This window comes from Oryzias latipes, chromosome 3 (assembly GCF_002234675.1).
Source record: "Oryzias latipes chromosome 3, ASM223467v1".
Lineage (NCBI taxonomy): Eukaryota > Metazoa > Chordata > Actinopteri > Beloniformes > Adrianichthyidae > Oryzias > Oryzias latipes.
The window spans coordinates 10,664,313-10,681,201 of NC_019861.2; the positions used below are offsets into that span (position 1 = coordinate 10,664,313).

Below are 16,889 nucleotides of genomic sequence, written 5' to 3' on the forward strand. Positions count from 1 at the left end.
TATCCACTTTTGTCATGGTAGGTGAGAACACGTCTAAGTAAGGGTGGGGTCATCTAAGATAGCACAAGGGTTACAATTGTTAACAGATTAGCTGTATTACTGTGGCATACACTATCTTTGTGTAACAATGTCGACACACAGCATTCGACTAATCCAATTGTTTTTTCCCTTCATGTATGCGGACAACAAGGTGTTCCCACACAGGAGAGCGTAGGGAGATGGGGGGGGGGGGGGGGGGGGTCCTCATCTCTGGCCTCGCGTCTGCATTAGCCATTTGATTGATTGATGAATGGAGGAGACAATGAATCACAACACTTGTTTTACACATTTACCAATAACTATCAAATGTGTAGAACAGACCAGAGCACCTCATACAGTAATATCTAATACAAATTTCATTTTATTTAATGTTAGATGGATGATCAAATAATCCAGAATGAAATTATCTGATCATGGTAACATTGTTAATTAGGTTTTGCAATTTAGCTATAGAGTTTATATAATGTTTGTATAATTCTAACAAAAGTATTGCTGTTTTTGACAATGACACAAACACACATTTAACCCTTGTGCTATCTTAGATGACCCCACCCTTACACTGACGTGTTCTCCCTACTATGACAAAGGTGGATTAAGGTGGAAAGATTTCATGTAATCCATGGACATCAGTGAAGATCACAAATCATTGAAGAAAAAAGGTTCAGAGCACTGTCTAGTGGGTTTAGATGACCCTACTCCCAATGGTAAAATGGTAAACAGCAACATCTAATGTTCATAATTTGAACTGCTGTTGGAGAACTCTGAACTTTTTTTCTATGGGAATGACGAGGATGGATAGGATCAGGAATGAATCCATCAGAGGAACAGAGAATGATAGATGTTTTGGAGATAAATGCAGGGAAGCAGACTGAGATGGTTTGGACACATTTAGAGGACGGAGAGTGATTATGTTGCTAAAAAGATGCAGAAGCTTGAGCTACCAGCAAGATGCCTAGAGGAAGACAAAAGAGGAGGTTCATGGATATCGTGAAGGAGATGAGGGTGGATGGTGTAAGTAAGGACAAAGCAGAAGACTGGGTTAGATAGAGTTAAAGTTTGCAGGCAAAAGAAAAGGATCTACAACGCATATTCAAAATTATTTTCACGTCTTCTCCTTTAGTGTTAAAAAGTTAAAGTGAGCAACTCCAGACTTCAAGGATCACCTTTCTGACTGCTTTTAAATATTCCTGCTTTGTATACTGCTGACTGCCTGGATCAAAAGTGTTCAACCAATCTGAAGAAGTAACGACAGGTAAACATGGAGTCATCCAAAGGAAGCGAGCTAGTCTGTGTTGTTCAATGTCTGGAATTTATGTTTGAGTCTGGTATCAAAATAAAGGCAGGAGGGGGACTTGAATTCAGCTAAACTCGAACCGTTCAGGCTTCTGCGCTTAATGGACACCTACGTACATGTATGAAATTTCCTTTTTTGTGATATATGTGTGTGACATAAATACTTGATAAGTGCTTCTTGCGTTCTTCATCTGTCGATGCGGGCAGATGTCTATTGAGAGTTTTGGCTGACGGGTCTTTACATGAATTTGGTTTTGAGCTGTTCAAAATCTTTGGTGGGTTGAGAATCATGCAGTTTATGCATATTTTCTGTAGTTTGTGCGCAATTATTTCTTAATTTTCAGGCAATTGTGTGTGATTTTTGCGAGAAGCATGTGTAAAGCAGTAGCCTAAATGAGTCAGCAGGGGGTGCCATTGTGCTGTATGAGCTCTCTGGGTTGAGGTTTGTTTTCTATTTTATCCCTCACGGGACACCGTATTTGGAGGTCTGTATAACTGTGTGGCGCGAATTCACTCAGTGTTCGTTTATGGTTTGGAAGGTAAGCACTGTAGATTGCACCCTCTGCATCCTAGTGAAATAACTTGACCATAAGCAATTGTTATGAGGTTTATGCAAAAGATGTGTGTTGTGATGTTCAGATACCACTTGAAAAGGTTTTTTTTTTAGTTGTAGTCATCTATGCACTTTATTTCCATGCTTAGTAAGTTAGTAGCTAATAAAACAGCACTCACCTCTTCTTTTAGTTCTGTTTAATGCCTTATTTTTAATTTGCATCTACGGTTTTGTGAGTGACCTTAACTGAGAGTGAGTGTTCGTTTATGGTTTGGAAGGGTGGAATTGTCAGCACCAACACCAAATAAACGGTGCGGCCTGAGCCACGACCTTGATCACCGTGTGTCCGACTCCTGCCTCACCGGGTACCCCTAATCAACAACACATAACACAACGCAGAGTCTTCAGGGTAGAGAGATGTGGATCCTGCACATAAAGAGTGGGTTACACATGCAAACATGTGAGGCTTTCGACGACCGTTCCAAGTGTGTCTAACTGACTTTTCACTCTTGTAACATGTATAACTTTTATATTGTGTATACGGCGCACATATCACATTCAAGGTACATCATCGACACACAAATCACAAATGAATTCCATATAAACAGTGCAATAATCCCCTGACGGTTCATGTTCTACGTTAATTTACGTGGTTTATTCATACTTTTTCCATGGTTTTAACGTGTTTTATTTGTGATAAATTTGTGGAAATTTCATGTAAAGACAACGTTTTTTACCTTTTCCACGTATTTTCACGTATGACCAGTTTATATACAATATGCGCAAAATGTACGGAGCAGCCGTGTGACACGACCTTTACACAAATGACTCTCTCTATATCTCATTTAGAAAATTATATTACAATTTCTTTACAAATTAATTTCAAAGACATCTTAAAAGTAAAAAAATATATATATATTTTTTTGTCAATTCTTTGATGAAGTGGGCTTTATGGGGTTAAGAATAGTGAGAAATTAAAGTAATATAACTAAACTATAAAAGCTGAAGGAATGGTCACTACTTTCTCTAAATGTAATTCAATAAAATAAATATCCAGCTAAGAAAAAAACCCGGCCCCTAAAACCCCCCATTGGCTGAAATAACTGCAGTGAAATGCACTCCTCAGTGCCAAATTCTTTCAGCTTTCAAATGTTTGAGGTTTCTTTTATATAATTTCAGACCTCCACGGATCGTCTCAGTAAGATCCAGGATTAGTCAGACCATCCAGGTTCTCCTCAGGTCCACGCTTCGCTTCCTGGCATGGTTTGGATCGCTTCGGTCGATCCGACCCTTTTGTTCCTTCGGTAACAAGAACATCAAAACCAATTCCAATGATCGTTTCTGAGCCTTTTTGTTTTTCTTTGAAAATGTTTTTCTAATGCAAAGTGGTTACAAAAATAAAGTACATTCTCACATTGAGATGACACGACAAAACTACACGTACAAAGCTGGTTAGGAAAAAAAAAAGTTAAGGGAGCACAACACTTTCTGCTTCTTCATGTCTACATTAAACTTATCAAAAAGTTCATAAGTCCAACAGTGTCTGTACATGCATCCATGTCCAGGATCTCTGCAGGATTCAAGTTATATTCTGGACACAAAAAACACAACTTATAATACTATAATTGCGATACTTGTAAATATGCCATAACAGAAAAAAAAAGAAAAAGATTAGTGACTCACTGCAACCTGACACATCAACTTATATCACAATCTGACCTTCGTTCTGCACTTTCAGGAGATCTTTGTCAAGGAAACAGCCTGAGTAAACTACAATAGACTGGAAAATCACCTTCTGAAGGTTCATCACATTTTTTAGTGGCGTCAAAAGTCATACAAAGAAAGTTTTTTCAGGTTGGAACATCACACCATCTCCTGACATGCATCCATCAACTACACCTGCTGAGCTACGTTCACACCAGAGTCGGTAACATACGTTGTTCAAGCGACCACTTCCAATGAAAAGTCTGTGCAAATGTGTGGAAATGCGTGTTTAGGGCTTCTGTGTTCAAAACTCTCGCGGAGCTACATACATTTTTAAAAACATCTTCGGGCTCTACGTACAAAACGTGCAGCCATTCAACACGTATTGAAAATAAAACCGCTTGAACTTTAACCAATCAGGGAGTAGGATTTGGTAGGTTTTGGTAATTCAAGTAAGTACCAACCATTTAAAATTTGATTGGAGGAGTAATTAATAATTGGGTTTTGTATGACCCCAAGTCTTACATTTATCGGAATAGAGCTGTGGAAGAAAAAGTCTGGTATTTGCACCGCCTCAACATTTCCCACTAAGCCTCTTCCAACTGCAAGCACATGCGTGAGTGTTGGGTGGTGTGTGAACACTGCATGTTAAATGCGCATTTAGCCTGTTCTTGACCGTGTGGGACATTCCTGGTGTGTACGTAGCATTAGTGGAGTGACGGCCCCCGTGTAAAAAACTGCGACCTTCATCGTTAGACATCCATACACTGCTTCAAGTAACAAACATTAATACCACAATGACATGACTGTGAGTTTAACACACTATGTGCTCAAGTTAATCTCATGAAATAGTCTTTAAATTGAGTGTCAAAAAGGTCAAAGGTGTCCGAACCAGAGTGACAGCTTATTATCAAAAGTTCTGTACAAGAAGACAATACAAAGTTAGGAGGCAATAAAAGGATGAAAGTTTTCTTGTGTGTTTCTACATTGTCCTCTCAGCTCCTAGCGAAGTGTTCAAAAAGCGCTTCAAAAGGGACCATCTCCTTCGTTAAGCTATCGCCTTCGCCTCAGGCAGGAACGCCTCCCAAAACTTTATAAACTGAAGGGAAGAAGGAAAAAAAGAGACATAATGAGGAATCACAGATACTGGAATGACAGGAGCATCACATTGAGCTGATCTAAAGTGGTTACCCGCTGTTGAGACTTCATCATCGCCTCCAAGTATTTGATTATCTGGCTCTTGAAGTCCTTCGCTTTGTCTTTCTGCAAAGAAAAGTGACCCTTTATTAGCAAAAGAAAAACTGATGGAGCGTTTGTTTTTTGGCTAAAAATCTTTAACAAGTAAAGGAGTAAAGAGACAGCAGATGTTGTAAAAGAAGGAGGATCATAACTCAAATCATAGCATCGAACATCAGGAACATTAGGAGCCTTTGAACTCGGTTCAAACCTACTCCCATAAAAATGGGTTTTTTAAAATGTTATTGTGGCATTTTGCTGATGAATCTTAACGTAAACTGACATCTGCGTATGTCTTTCATCAAGTTGTTATGAATCAGGAGCTACTATGGGCGGGCCACAAGCTCCCCAATCCGCTCCATTCTGATGTTAGATGACTAGATCCATTAACGTTTTCCTCGTCTGAGCTGGTATCTGGCTCTAAACTGTACGGTTGGATAGCTCCAACATTGCTCGCCATTTTTGTTGCACCGCGAATGTTGGGGATTTGAGAGGCTTAGTGGAAGAGCACACAAGCAGAGAGCTCTCAGCCACAGTGAGGGGGAGGGGGATGGGGAGGGCATGGAGGAGGGTTGCTCCGCGCCAAAAGTCCCACCCACAACTCTGATGCGAATGTCTAATGAACTCCTGCCACTCTGTAGAAACTGTCCTAGAAAACAACACAAGTTTGAACATTTTTTGTCTAAAAGACCGCTGGGAACGCTTTGACAATAGAGAAAAGAAAAGTGATCAGAGCGGTACTTTAAGATGTTTTTTCTTTTCTTTATACAGCAAGTGTTTCACCAAAACTGGGTGTAGGAAAATAAAGTGGAGACAGATCTTTGGACGTACCTCAAATCTGAGGAACTCCTTACGCACGGTCATTCCGATCCTGTCAAAGTCTCGCTCGTACTGTGTGACCTTCGTCTCCCACTGTGGAAATGAGGGAGGAGCATTACATTGTTACATTTCTCTGTGTACATTTTTGAATTAAAAATATGCTTTAACATCAAAAACAATTCAGCTTTTGAAAGCCATTAAAATATCATGCTACATTCACATCAGGCATGTGACGCATGTTCAAGAACGAGCTAAACGGAGGTTCTCGAACACGCATAGCCCATGGTGTTCACACTGAGCTAACAGGGAGGGGCGTCTTCTTTTTTTCCCCTTTTTCTAGTGTTTACTAGCGCATGTTCACCATCTGCGGTTGGAAGAGGCGTGATGCCAAATGTCGAAGTGGTGTAAATCCGGTTAATCTCGCTTCAGACTTTTTCTTTCAATGCTCTATTCCGATGAATGAAAGTCTTGGTGTCATAGAATTCCAGCTGGACACAAATTGGAATTAGTAATTTCTCGTCGATGATCAGTTTTCATATGGTTGGCATTTCTGTGAATTCCAACCACCGTTGCAAGAATCCCGACACCGCAACTCTTGCTGCTTCATCACCACGGTGATCAAAAATCCCACCCCGTCACAGCTCTAATATATACAGTACAGACCAAAAGTTTGGACACACCTTCTCATTCAAAGAGTGTGTCGGTGTGTGGCACTAAACTTTGGAACGGTTTAAGTGATGAGCTCAAAAAATGTTCAAATATTCAAGAAAATGTATAAATAAACTCTTATTTCAGGATATGAAGATAAGAAGATTTAAGGATCAACAGGTGTTTGAATAATTCCAAATCCATGTGTGAACTTGATTGTGGTGAAATAATCAAAGCTCTTTTAATTACAACCACTGAGTGTTACATTGTAATGTGAAATAATGATTACTGAAATGTTTAAATTACAATCAATAAGCTATTGATTTTGTTTACTTGGTCTGCAATGTGTAGCAATGATTTCTGGTTTAATGTTATCATGTGTTTTAATGATAATTATTATTACATATCGGTACTGTTACTGTATTCTGCAATCATGAATGAATGTTTTCTGAAGATCATAAATCATTACTAGGCATTGGATTATGTTACTTGAAGATAATCTATCTGATCAGAACCGGATTTAAAAACAATGTAAAACTATCAAATGAATGAACTCAGTTGGGGTGGGATTATATAAGCTTGCTTCTTCCCACTCCTTTTCCAGCAATAAATCAAACTCTACTTATACTTTATTTAATGATCACAGTATTTAATTAAGCAAATGTGATTTAAGTGACGTTTTTGTTTTGTTTTCTGTCTTTTTAATCTATGCATTTCATCATTTCTGTAATGAGTTTGATAAATATGTGTAAATTCTTTATTGCTTTGACTACGATGCTTGAAATAAATCAATAAAATCAAAATCAAATCAAGAGTTTTCTTTATTTTCATGACCATGAAAATTGTTGATTCACACTGAAGGCATTAAAACTGTGAATTCACACATGTGGAATTATATAAATAACAAAAAAGTGTGAAACAACTGAAATATGTCATATTGTAGGTTATTCATAGTAACCACCTTTTGATTTGATTCCTGCTTTGCACACTCTTGGCATTCTCTTGATGAGCTTCAAGAGGTAGTCACCTGAAATGTTTTTACTTCACAGGTCTGCCCTGTCAAGTTTAAAAGTGTGATTTATTGCCTTATATATGGGGTTGGGACCATCAGTTGTTTTGTGCAGAAGTCAGGTGGACACACAGCCGATAGTCCTACTGAATTTTTATTATGGCAAGAAAAAAGCATGTTAAGTACAGAAAAATGAGTGGCCATCATTACTTTAAGAAATGAAGGCCAGTTAGTCGGAAAAATTGGGAAAACTTTGAAAGTGTCCCCAAGTGCAGTCACAGAAACCATCAAGCGCTACAAAGAAACTGGCTCACATCTGGACCACCCCAGGAAAGGAAGACCAAGAGTCACCTCTGCTGTGGAGGATAAGTTCATCCGAGTCACCAGCCTCAGAAATGGCAGGTTAACAGCAGCTCAGATTAGAGAGCAGGGGGGTATTCCAGGAAGCATGTTTAAACTAGCCTGACTTTAACCCTGAACTCTGGCTGAAATCCGCCTGAACTTGCTTACTCTGGGTATGTCGGTTCCAAAAGACCGGATATGAGTTGGCGTAATTACGCTCGACTTGGGAACCCTGGGTTAATGGACATGCACAGCAGGTACATAAAGACATTCTCAATAGATCGGCGATTTCCGGAGTCACCATGGAAACGCATGGAGAAAAAAAGAGCGCTGTACTTCAGTCATACGGAGTCTGAGATTTTAATTACGGCGTATGAAGATTATACGCCCATCAAAAAAGTAATATGGCTGCATCAGCAAAAGAAAGAGTTTTTGCTTGGAAAAAAGAACAGACAAAGTAAACACACGAGTTTCTGATCTTATTTTCATTGTGATGCATATAAGTATAAGTATATAACTTATCCAACTTAAATTCATTCAATTGGTAACAAGTAATTGAGTTAAATTTATTCAACCTAATTTCTTACGTCTATCTAACTCAATATCTTTTTACAACTCAAATTTACATATTTATGTAACTAAATGTAATATTACTCCAATTCAATTAAAGTTATTCCATCTTAATTTATTGTAATTCTTGAACTCTCGTATGTCTAAATTTGAGCCTGCAGATATACTCATTTTTATAACAATAAAATGAATGAAACAAAACGGATTTGAATCATGTAACCATAAACCATATCTCTGAATTTATCATTACAGCACTAGACAGTAGGGGTGCTATATAAACTCATCATCCTCTCCCTCCCTCTCACTCATGGTGCAGAAAAAATTAAATATAACAGTACAAATAACTCGGCAGAACACAGTAAAACAGCTAAACAACTAAACACATTTGGTCAAAAAACCCACACTTAAACCCAAATCCGTCCAGACAAGCAAAGGGGATGGTATCCCACAATTCCTTGCGGTGCCGATCTAACAGTGGCACCAAAGTTACACCTACTAAATTGAATTAATTTAAATGAAAGTAAAATAAATGTCTGATAATTACATGTTATTTTTAGCTGACTTAACAAAAAATATTTGATTTGTCTTAACTAAAGCAAATAATTAAGTTAGATCAAAGTAAAAAGGTTCATCTTTCCAACATCCATATGTGGTCTTATCACCCTCTCATGGTGGAAAAAGTATTATCTGAGCTTCTTCATCCACTAAATCATCTTCAAATGGACACGCCATGGTGCTTCACCTCTCTGAAAACAAACTAAGCTTCAACTAAACCTGCTCCGGACCAGGTTATGTTCAGAGCATGAGTTGCCAGGGGAACTAAGCATACCCTGAAACATACTTCTGTTTTTGGAACCGAAAGCGGTGGTTGTACACTTCTTTAGCCTCAAACTTACCGTGGGAGCTAGCATAACCTGCTTTCTGGAATACCCCCCTGGTCTAGCAGCAGACACATCTCTACAACAACTGGTAAAAGGAGACTGTGTGAATCAGGTCTTCATGGTAGAACATCTGCTAGGAAACCACTGCTAAAGAAAGGCAACAAGCAGAAGAGACTTGTTTGGGCTATAGAACACAAGGAATGGACATCAGACCAGTAGAAATCTGTGCTTTGGTCTGATGAGTCCAAATTGGAGATTTTTGGTTCCAACCACCGTGTCTTTGTGCGACACAGAAAAGGTGAACGGATGGACTCTACATGCCTGGTTCTCACCCTGAAGCATGGAGGAGGAGGTGTGATGGTGTGGGGGTGCTTTGCTGGTGAAACTGTTGGGGATTTATTCAAAATTGAAGGCATACTGAACCAGCATGGCTACCACAGCATCTTGCAGCAGCATGCTATTCCATCCGGTTTGCGTTTAGTTGGACTCATTTATTTTTCAACAGGACAATGACCCAAGCACACCTCAAGGCTGTGTAAGGGCTATTTGACCAAGAAGGAGAGTGATGGGGTTCTGCGCCAGATGACCTGGCCTCCACAGTCACCGGACCTGAACCCAATCCAGATGGTTTGGGGTGAGTTGGACCGCAGTGAAGACAAAAGGGCCAACAAGTGCTAAGCATCTCTGGAAACTCCTTCAAGAATGTTGGAAGACCATTTCAGGTGACTACCTCTTGAAGCTCATCAAGAGAATGCCAAGAGTATGCAAAGCAGTAATCAAGACAAAAGGTGGCTACTTTTAAGAACCTACAATATGACATATTTCAGTTGTTTCACAGTTTTTTGTTATGCATAGAATTCCACAGGTGTGAATTCACAGTTTTGATTCCTTCAGTGTGACTCTACAATTTTCAAAATCCATCTTTAGAGATCAAAATCCTTGTAAAAATGTAAAGTAAGATCTAAATAGAATTCTTCATGTGATCGGAACCTTTCATTACATATTTTGTGAAAGGGGAGAATGTTCGTTTGCCTTTTAAGTTCATTTAAAAATAATATTCTACATAGCAAAAATGGAAACTTATGTTGTGTAAGAGAGAGTAGAAAAATTGGACTATTCTCAAACAACTTTTCTTGGCACTACTTTTGCTCTTTTTAAAACAACTTTATGGATTTCACTCATAAAGTTTGGTTAAGAATTGGAACATGTTAATAAGGAGACGTTAGAGCAGATGTCTCAGTGCGTACCGGTGCGTAAGTTACCTCTGTGATCTCGTCTTTGGCCTGCTGCAGTTTGTCGGGTTTGTTGGCCCACAGCAGTTTGGCCTCGGTCTCCCTCTTCTTTTGAAGCGTGCTCTGAGCTTCTTGCCATCGCTGCCACGCCCGCATGCGCTGGTCTAAACAACCCTGTGGGAGACGCACGTTTCAGGACAAATACAACAGTCTCACTGTTAACAATCACTTTGAACTACCAGATGTAGATTAGAAAAGAGCAGGGAGCTTTCTAGCCTACTGATTGTAGTTTCTAGGTAAAAAAAATATTTTTCAAACAGCATTTTTGCGTCAGCTCTTGATTCACAGCGATCGGAATTAAGAAATGGTGAGAAAAGCAATTTTAAGCTTAATTTTATTTATATATGTCCATCATAAGAAAATGCCACAAAAAAACTTTAAAAACATGGAAAAAAAGACAATTTTCATCAGTGTGTCTTTAAAAGACAACATTTAATATTCCAGATGTTTTCTTTGTTGGATTAGTTTTGCATATGGTTTAAGGTCAAAGTCGACCTTTAAACTCTTCCTGACATTGTTTACGACTCTTCTCAGCGCTCAGCTTACCCGCACAGCACCCAGTAAGCGGATGTAGTCAGCAAGCAGCTCTGCAAGGATGAAGAAGTCACTGGCCGCCTGCTCCTGATGCAGCTGCTCCATCTTGTCCTCCACCTCTGCCAGCTGGGAGAGGGCCCGCGACAGCGCAGTGTTGTCCTCCGAGTTGCCCAGCATAGCCATGCTTTTGGCAAATATTGCCGTGTTTCCACACAACTCTGAAGTTGGTAGAGAGGAACCCGGAAACATCTTTTCATTGTTTGTTTCACAGATTCCTTTGTTACCCTACAGGATGAATGAATTTGAGTGAAAAACGGAAGAGAATTCCGATACCTTTCCGATGATTGACGAGGGAGTCCACCACAGAATGAAGCTTCCTCAGCTGCTGCTCCTCAGCTTCAACCTCCTGCAGCTTGTCCTCAAACCACTGAGGGGAGACACAAACATCCACCATCTTCGAGGTGCCGATCCTGACCCTGACACCCCGACAGAACCCAGTTCAGAACTTCCAGCTAAGCTATCCATCCTGTATCCACTTACAGTGTCGGATTCATTCATCTTGATGGTCATCTTGTTGACCGCATCAGACGCTCTGTTGATCATTTTAAGAAACCCCGCTCCACTGAGAGTCTGGGTGTTCACCGCTCTGGGGAGCTGAAAGTTACAAGTACAAAAGGAAGAAACGGACAGACCCCGATTGGATCTTCGTTCTTCTCTAAAATATGCGTTCAGAATTTCATAACTCATTTATTGCTCGTCCTCACATCGTCTTTTTCCAAGAATTCCCGGACGTCTGGGTCCTGCACCAAAGACGGATGAGAAACCACTCTCTGCAGATACCTGCATTCATCACAGCAGAGGCAGGAAAAGCAGTGAAAATAAATACAAACATCACTGTCCTCCTTTAAAAAAAGAAAAAGAAGGGGTATTTTTTGCTAATTCTAAAGTTACAGCCCAACATTTACAATTATAAATCAAAAGTGTATTCAAACACAAAGATTATTGCTTAAAAATGATGACATTTCAACAGTAAAATCAATGCAAAATCCTCTTTTAAGATCCAGTTGCTGCAAGGCAGTGCAGGTGATGGTGAGAATATACATTTCTACTGTGGCCACATTAGCGGTGCAACAAAAATGGCGAGCAATAATGGAGCTATCCAGAAATAAAGAAATACTTAGAAATGCAGTTGTAAGCTTAATGCTCTTTATATATGTCCTCGATCATGAGAAAATGCCAAAAGAACATGTAAAACACAATTATGGCTAGATTGGCTCTTTAACATGTTATTTAGGCAGTTTTCAATGAAAGTAGAAAGTATTTTATTCAGAAATTCTGGTTTGTTACTTTGGAATGCTGGTGCCAAAATAAGAGTCAGTCTTGATATTTTTCTTCCTAAAGCATATGAGGGAAGTTTCTTCTTTGATCCAAATGAAATAAAACAGTATGTTTGTTGTCAAGACGTTGGTGACATTATTCATGGCATCTCTTCATGCATAGAAGCCTTTTTCTGCACAGCATCATCCTAAGTACATTGTAACTAAAGAGGCAAAGATGGCTTTTTCTTTTAGATTATTCCAACCTACTGTGGGATGGGAATGTTTGATTTCCTCAGACATCAACAAAAAGCATAGAAAGCGACAAGTCTTTATTCATTTATTTTTGAAGATGTGGTCAGGGATCAGCGAGAAACAAGGTCCAGCAGAAACACAGACTCTTCACCATGGCTGAAACTGTAACATTACCTCTCTAGAGCTGCTCTTCTTCGCTCCACAAACTCCACAGACGACGGGTCGTCCATTCCCACTTTCACTTTAGTCATTCCTGCTCATAAAGAGGAAGAGAGAAAAAAAACAGCTGATGACCAAATACACACATAAAGGAAAGTGGGGAAAAAACTCCAGTTCACACCTACGACACTTTTCTCTGGCGGGGGAGGGATGATGCAGCCGTGGAGCGTCTGTTTGGCCGACAGCTTTTCATACAGACCCAGGAAGTCGCTGAAACGCCTCCTCACAGAAAAGGCTTTGCTTTTGAACAGGGGCAAGGAAGACTAGAGAGACACAAGGAAAAAAGATGAGCACAAAACCAGAAAAGGTCTAAACACAAACATTTTGGACAGTTAAAGCACTGACTCTGGTGAAGACTTTGTAGGCCACGTACGCGTTCATCCCATCACCTAAGAGGACAAAAGACCCAGAGTAGACATTAGAGTTGAAGCCTGACTTAGGAAGCATTCTGGTTACTTAAAGACTCACTCTGACAAAAAAAACAACACGTTTTGGGTGTTTTCCATATGTTCATATGTTTTTCCAATGTTGCATATGTGGCATTCTCTGAAGAAGGACACATATAGAGTATTTCTTTGTGACTCAGGAGCAAATGTTTGAAAAAAGATCCTATAAAATACGATGGATGGGCCACAGGCGGTATGGCGTGTAGACGGTAACCTCTAGGAAATGGGGAGGGGGAAGGGGAGGTGAGGTTGCTCCACGCCAACAGTCGCGTCCACAACTCTGATGCAAATGTCTGATGAACTCCTGCCGCTCATGTCCCACAAAACGACGCAAGTTTTTAAAATGCTGCCTAAAAACAGCATGATCATAAAAGACAACTGGGAATGCTTCAAAATAAATCATAAGATGATCTGAGTGGGTTTTAAAATGAACCAGAACTTTGCCTAAACTGCTCGTCCCACACAGCCGTAGGACAGTTAAACTGACCGACTTTCTCCGGGTTTGTGACAGCAACGTCCACATCGAAGCTGTCCTTGGCCTCTTCTTCCTCTAACTGCAAATAAATAAAAGAAGGCAGCTTTAGTTCTTTCCAAAATATAGACACATGGCAGCTGATGTAATTTTAGGGAAGGGGGGCTAGGCTCAGCTGTGGGCTTTTACCTGCTCCAAGGAGGTGTGCTGCATAGCGGCGGGGTTCTGCTGGAACGAGGAGGCGGGCCGAGGACCAGAGGAAGAGGAGATATGTGGCTGCACGGCGCTGCTGGAGGTGTTTGTGTCGAGGTCTGATTGTGCCTCTGAAGCAGAAGAAGCACGAACACATCATTCAAAGAAAAGGAGCTGAGATTGTTTTCATCTTTCCTCCAAAACTTTTGCAAACCAGTCATCCGTCATAATGAGGTGCATTAGTCCAGGTTTCAGGTATTGAGGAGAGTTAATGGAGAGCCAGGTGTAGAACAAATTGAAATGGCCGTATTGTTTCGGTGATGTGCTGTGTTTCCACATTTTCTGACTTAATGACCAACGCCGATCGTCTTTAGATTTTTTTAAGAGTATAAGTCACAGTTTTTTGACGTAGTTTTGCCAGGGGTGAAACGTATACACAGGAGTGACTTGTATGCTATTTTTTTTTGTTAAATATTGGCTCATATGGTCGTTATTTTTCCACTAACATCCTGCTGCCCTTCAGAGGTTATTTCCTGCTAAAACCACTAGAAGGGCATTGTAGTGGTGTCTTTAAAGACCCCTTCAGTGAAAATTGTGTTTTGGTATTTTTAACATGTTCTTGTGGCATTTTTCTGAAGATGGAGGACATATACGTAGAAAATTCAGATTAAAATTGTTGAGTATTTATTTATTCGAATCAAAAAAATGCTGTTTGAAAAAGCCTGGAGCTGTGGCATAAAAGGTACAATCTGAGGGACACAAGCTCCCCGCTCTGCTCCATTCCCATCCATCCACTTGTAGACGACTAGATTCCTGTTTTCCTGGACGACTGCATAGCGCCAATATTGCCATTTGTTGCACTGCTAATGTTAGGTTGGGGTTGTGAGGGGCGTAAACTTGTGGAAGAGCGTGTAAACAAAGGGATGACGGGGAATGAGGGAAGGCTTACCATTGCGCTCATAACTCAGAGCCTGGAAAACAACTTTTTTTTTTTCCTTTCTAAAAATGTTATAATTATAATTAAAAGACCTCTAGGAACACTGACAGTTGATCAAAAGATGGTCGGAGTGGGACTTAAACAGGAACCAGGTAACTTTTGCCAGGTTTCCAGTGAGACGGTAAACACAGACATCAACCCTCTGCTTGTGTTGAAGTGGTCGCACATGCCTATAACGTTAGGAGATAGTAGCTCTTCCTACCCGCAAACAGGTCATTGTCGTCATCAGAGTTGACTCCGTTTGACCTGGCAGTGTCGGTTCCGGCCTCCTCCTGGCTGAACAGGTCTGCAGGCTCTTCACGGACCCGCTCCGGCTGGGAGACTCCTCGACTCACAAAGAGTGGACTGGTCCTCTAAACAAAACACAACATTTGTTTGTTTTAGTGAGCAACAAGAAGCCAGTGATTGTCTGAATGATAAGGCAGGGCTATGATGGTGGCTGGGTAGAGTTTTAAAAGTCGATCTGTTAGGATAACACTAAATAAAGTCGTGATGAGTTCAAGTGACAGGAAGAAAAAAGAAACCCAATAGGTTAAACATCCGAGCAGGCCTAAGGGCTCATAGGAAAGCTACTTAATTTCCCCCCCCAAATGTAAAGTTTAAACTACTTTAACCTGTTTTTGAAAGCCTTATAATCACACATTTATCGACTTTTTGTCAGAGGCTGACTGTTATTTTTTTCCCAGTGGCAGAAAAAGCTGGACCAGGAGGAGGAGAGAGAGACTGACTTCTTTCTTAGTTCTAGGCTGTAAACAGATAAGCCACGCGTGAAGATGAAGAGTCACGGCCGGAAACTTACATTACTGACAAAAATGTCATCGCCTTCGTCGCTGTCCCCGTCAAGCAGGTCAGACAGTCCGGGTTTTGACACATCTGTAGCGGGGAAAGGAGGCGGATTTCGATCCGAGCTAGTCGCCATATTCTGTGTTGTGGGAGCGACTGACGCCTCGACCGGAAAAGGCGAGTCAAAGAACGAGCAGGGGCTGTAGCGACACCTGCTGGCTGAGGGGATGCATTACATCGTCTGTTGCTTTTGACACAGTGGTTAAACACTTTTAAATTCAAATTAAAAATAATTACATTTCTTTCTTTCATTTAAAGAAATAGCTCAAGGTGCTGTACATAAAAACAAACAAGGATGCAAAAACACCAATGCAAAAAGTAAATAAATAAGCCCCTCATAATAAAATAACAAAACAAGGACAAGTAAAAAGAGACATGACTTAAGAAGAAGAAAAATGAAAACCTTAAGAAGAGAGAACCATGAAGGTGCCGTCTGATCTGTCCTCCGGTTGGCCTGCGTGTCAGCATAGACACAAACACCCCAGCCAAGGGTGGGAAACACTCGTAAACCGTTTAAAATGTTAAAGTGATAAATAGAAAGGTTAAAATATAAAAACAGCTAAAATATAAAAAATTAAAATAAGTTAATGCATAAAAAGTCTAAAACACCTGAAATATAAAAAGAATATGGTAAGATGTTAATACAAAAAATAAATAAATTAAAATAATAATAATAATAATAATAAAAAACACACATTAAACAAATAAAAATGTATTAAAATATCATAAAATATAACATTTTATAAATTTTAGACCCCCCATAGGAGATCTAATTAAAAGCTGAATTAAATAGATGGTTCGTTAATTTCTTTTTAAAAAACTCGACAGTGGATGAGGGTCCTCACATCATCAGGCAGGCTGTTCCACAAACCAGGCCCGTAGTATGTAAATGAGGCCTCGCCGTGGTTTTTTGTCCTGACCCTAGGGGACCTTTAGCAGGCCTGCACCTGATGATCTAAGGGCTCTAGGTGGTTCATAAGTTAAAAGCAAATCTGATGTAAAAGAAGGACCAATACCATGAACATTCTTGTAAACTATTAACCCTTGTGCTATCTTAGATGACCCCACCCTTACTTTGACGTGTTCTCCCTACCATGACAAAGGTGGATACAGGTGAAGAGGATTTCATGTAATCCATGGACACCAGTGAAGATCAAAATCATTGAAGAAATAAGGTTAAGCGCACTGTCTAGTGGGTCTACATGACCCAACTCCCAATGTTAAAGTGC

The 16,889-nt window shown here is 40.1% G+C and overlaps 1 protein-coding gene across 1 annotated transcript; it reads right to left on the minus strand.

The window, feature by feature from the left end:
• Positions 1-3,219: 3,219 nt before the first annotated feature.
• Positions 3,220-15,774, minus strand: snx1 (sorting nexin 1). Its single transcript, XM_004066867.4, has 15 exons — positions 15,617-15,774; positions 15,020-15,170; positions 13,818-13,951; positions 13,644-13,710; positions 13,056-13,099; positions 12,832-12,973; positions 12,666-12,744; positions 11,685-11,760; positions 11,461-11,574; positions 11,254-11,347; positions 10,933-11,138; positions 10,357-10,500; positions 5,657-5,737; positions 4,781-4,852; positions 3,220-4,688 (listed from the first exon to the last, which is right to left on the minus strand). The coding sequence occupies exons 1-15, from the start codon at positions 15,734-15,736 to the stop codon at positions 4,638-4,640; spliced, it is 1,575 nt and encodes a 524-aa protein (XP_004066915.1). The 5' UTR covers positions 15,737-15,774; the 3' UTR covers positions 3,220-4,637.
• Positions 15,775-16,889: the final 1,115 nt, after the last annotated feature.

Bases quoted from the DNA above. Each gene is read 5' to 3' on its own strand.
- snx1 (XM_004066867.4), bottom strand. From the start codon at position 15,736: ATGGCGACTAGCTCGGATCGAAATCCGCCTCCTTTCCCCGCTACAGAT. The intron at 11,348-11,460 runs GTAAGTGGATAC...GTCTCCCCTCAG, and splicing joins AGATGAATGAATCCGACACT to TGGTTTGAGGACAAGCTGCA. The intron at 4,689-4,780 runs GTAACCACTTTA...TCTTCCCTTCAG, and splicing joins TGATGAAGTCTCAACAGCGG to TTTATAAAGTTTTGGGAGGC.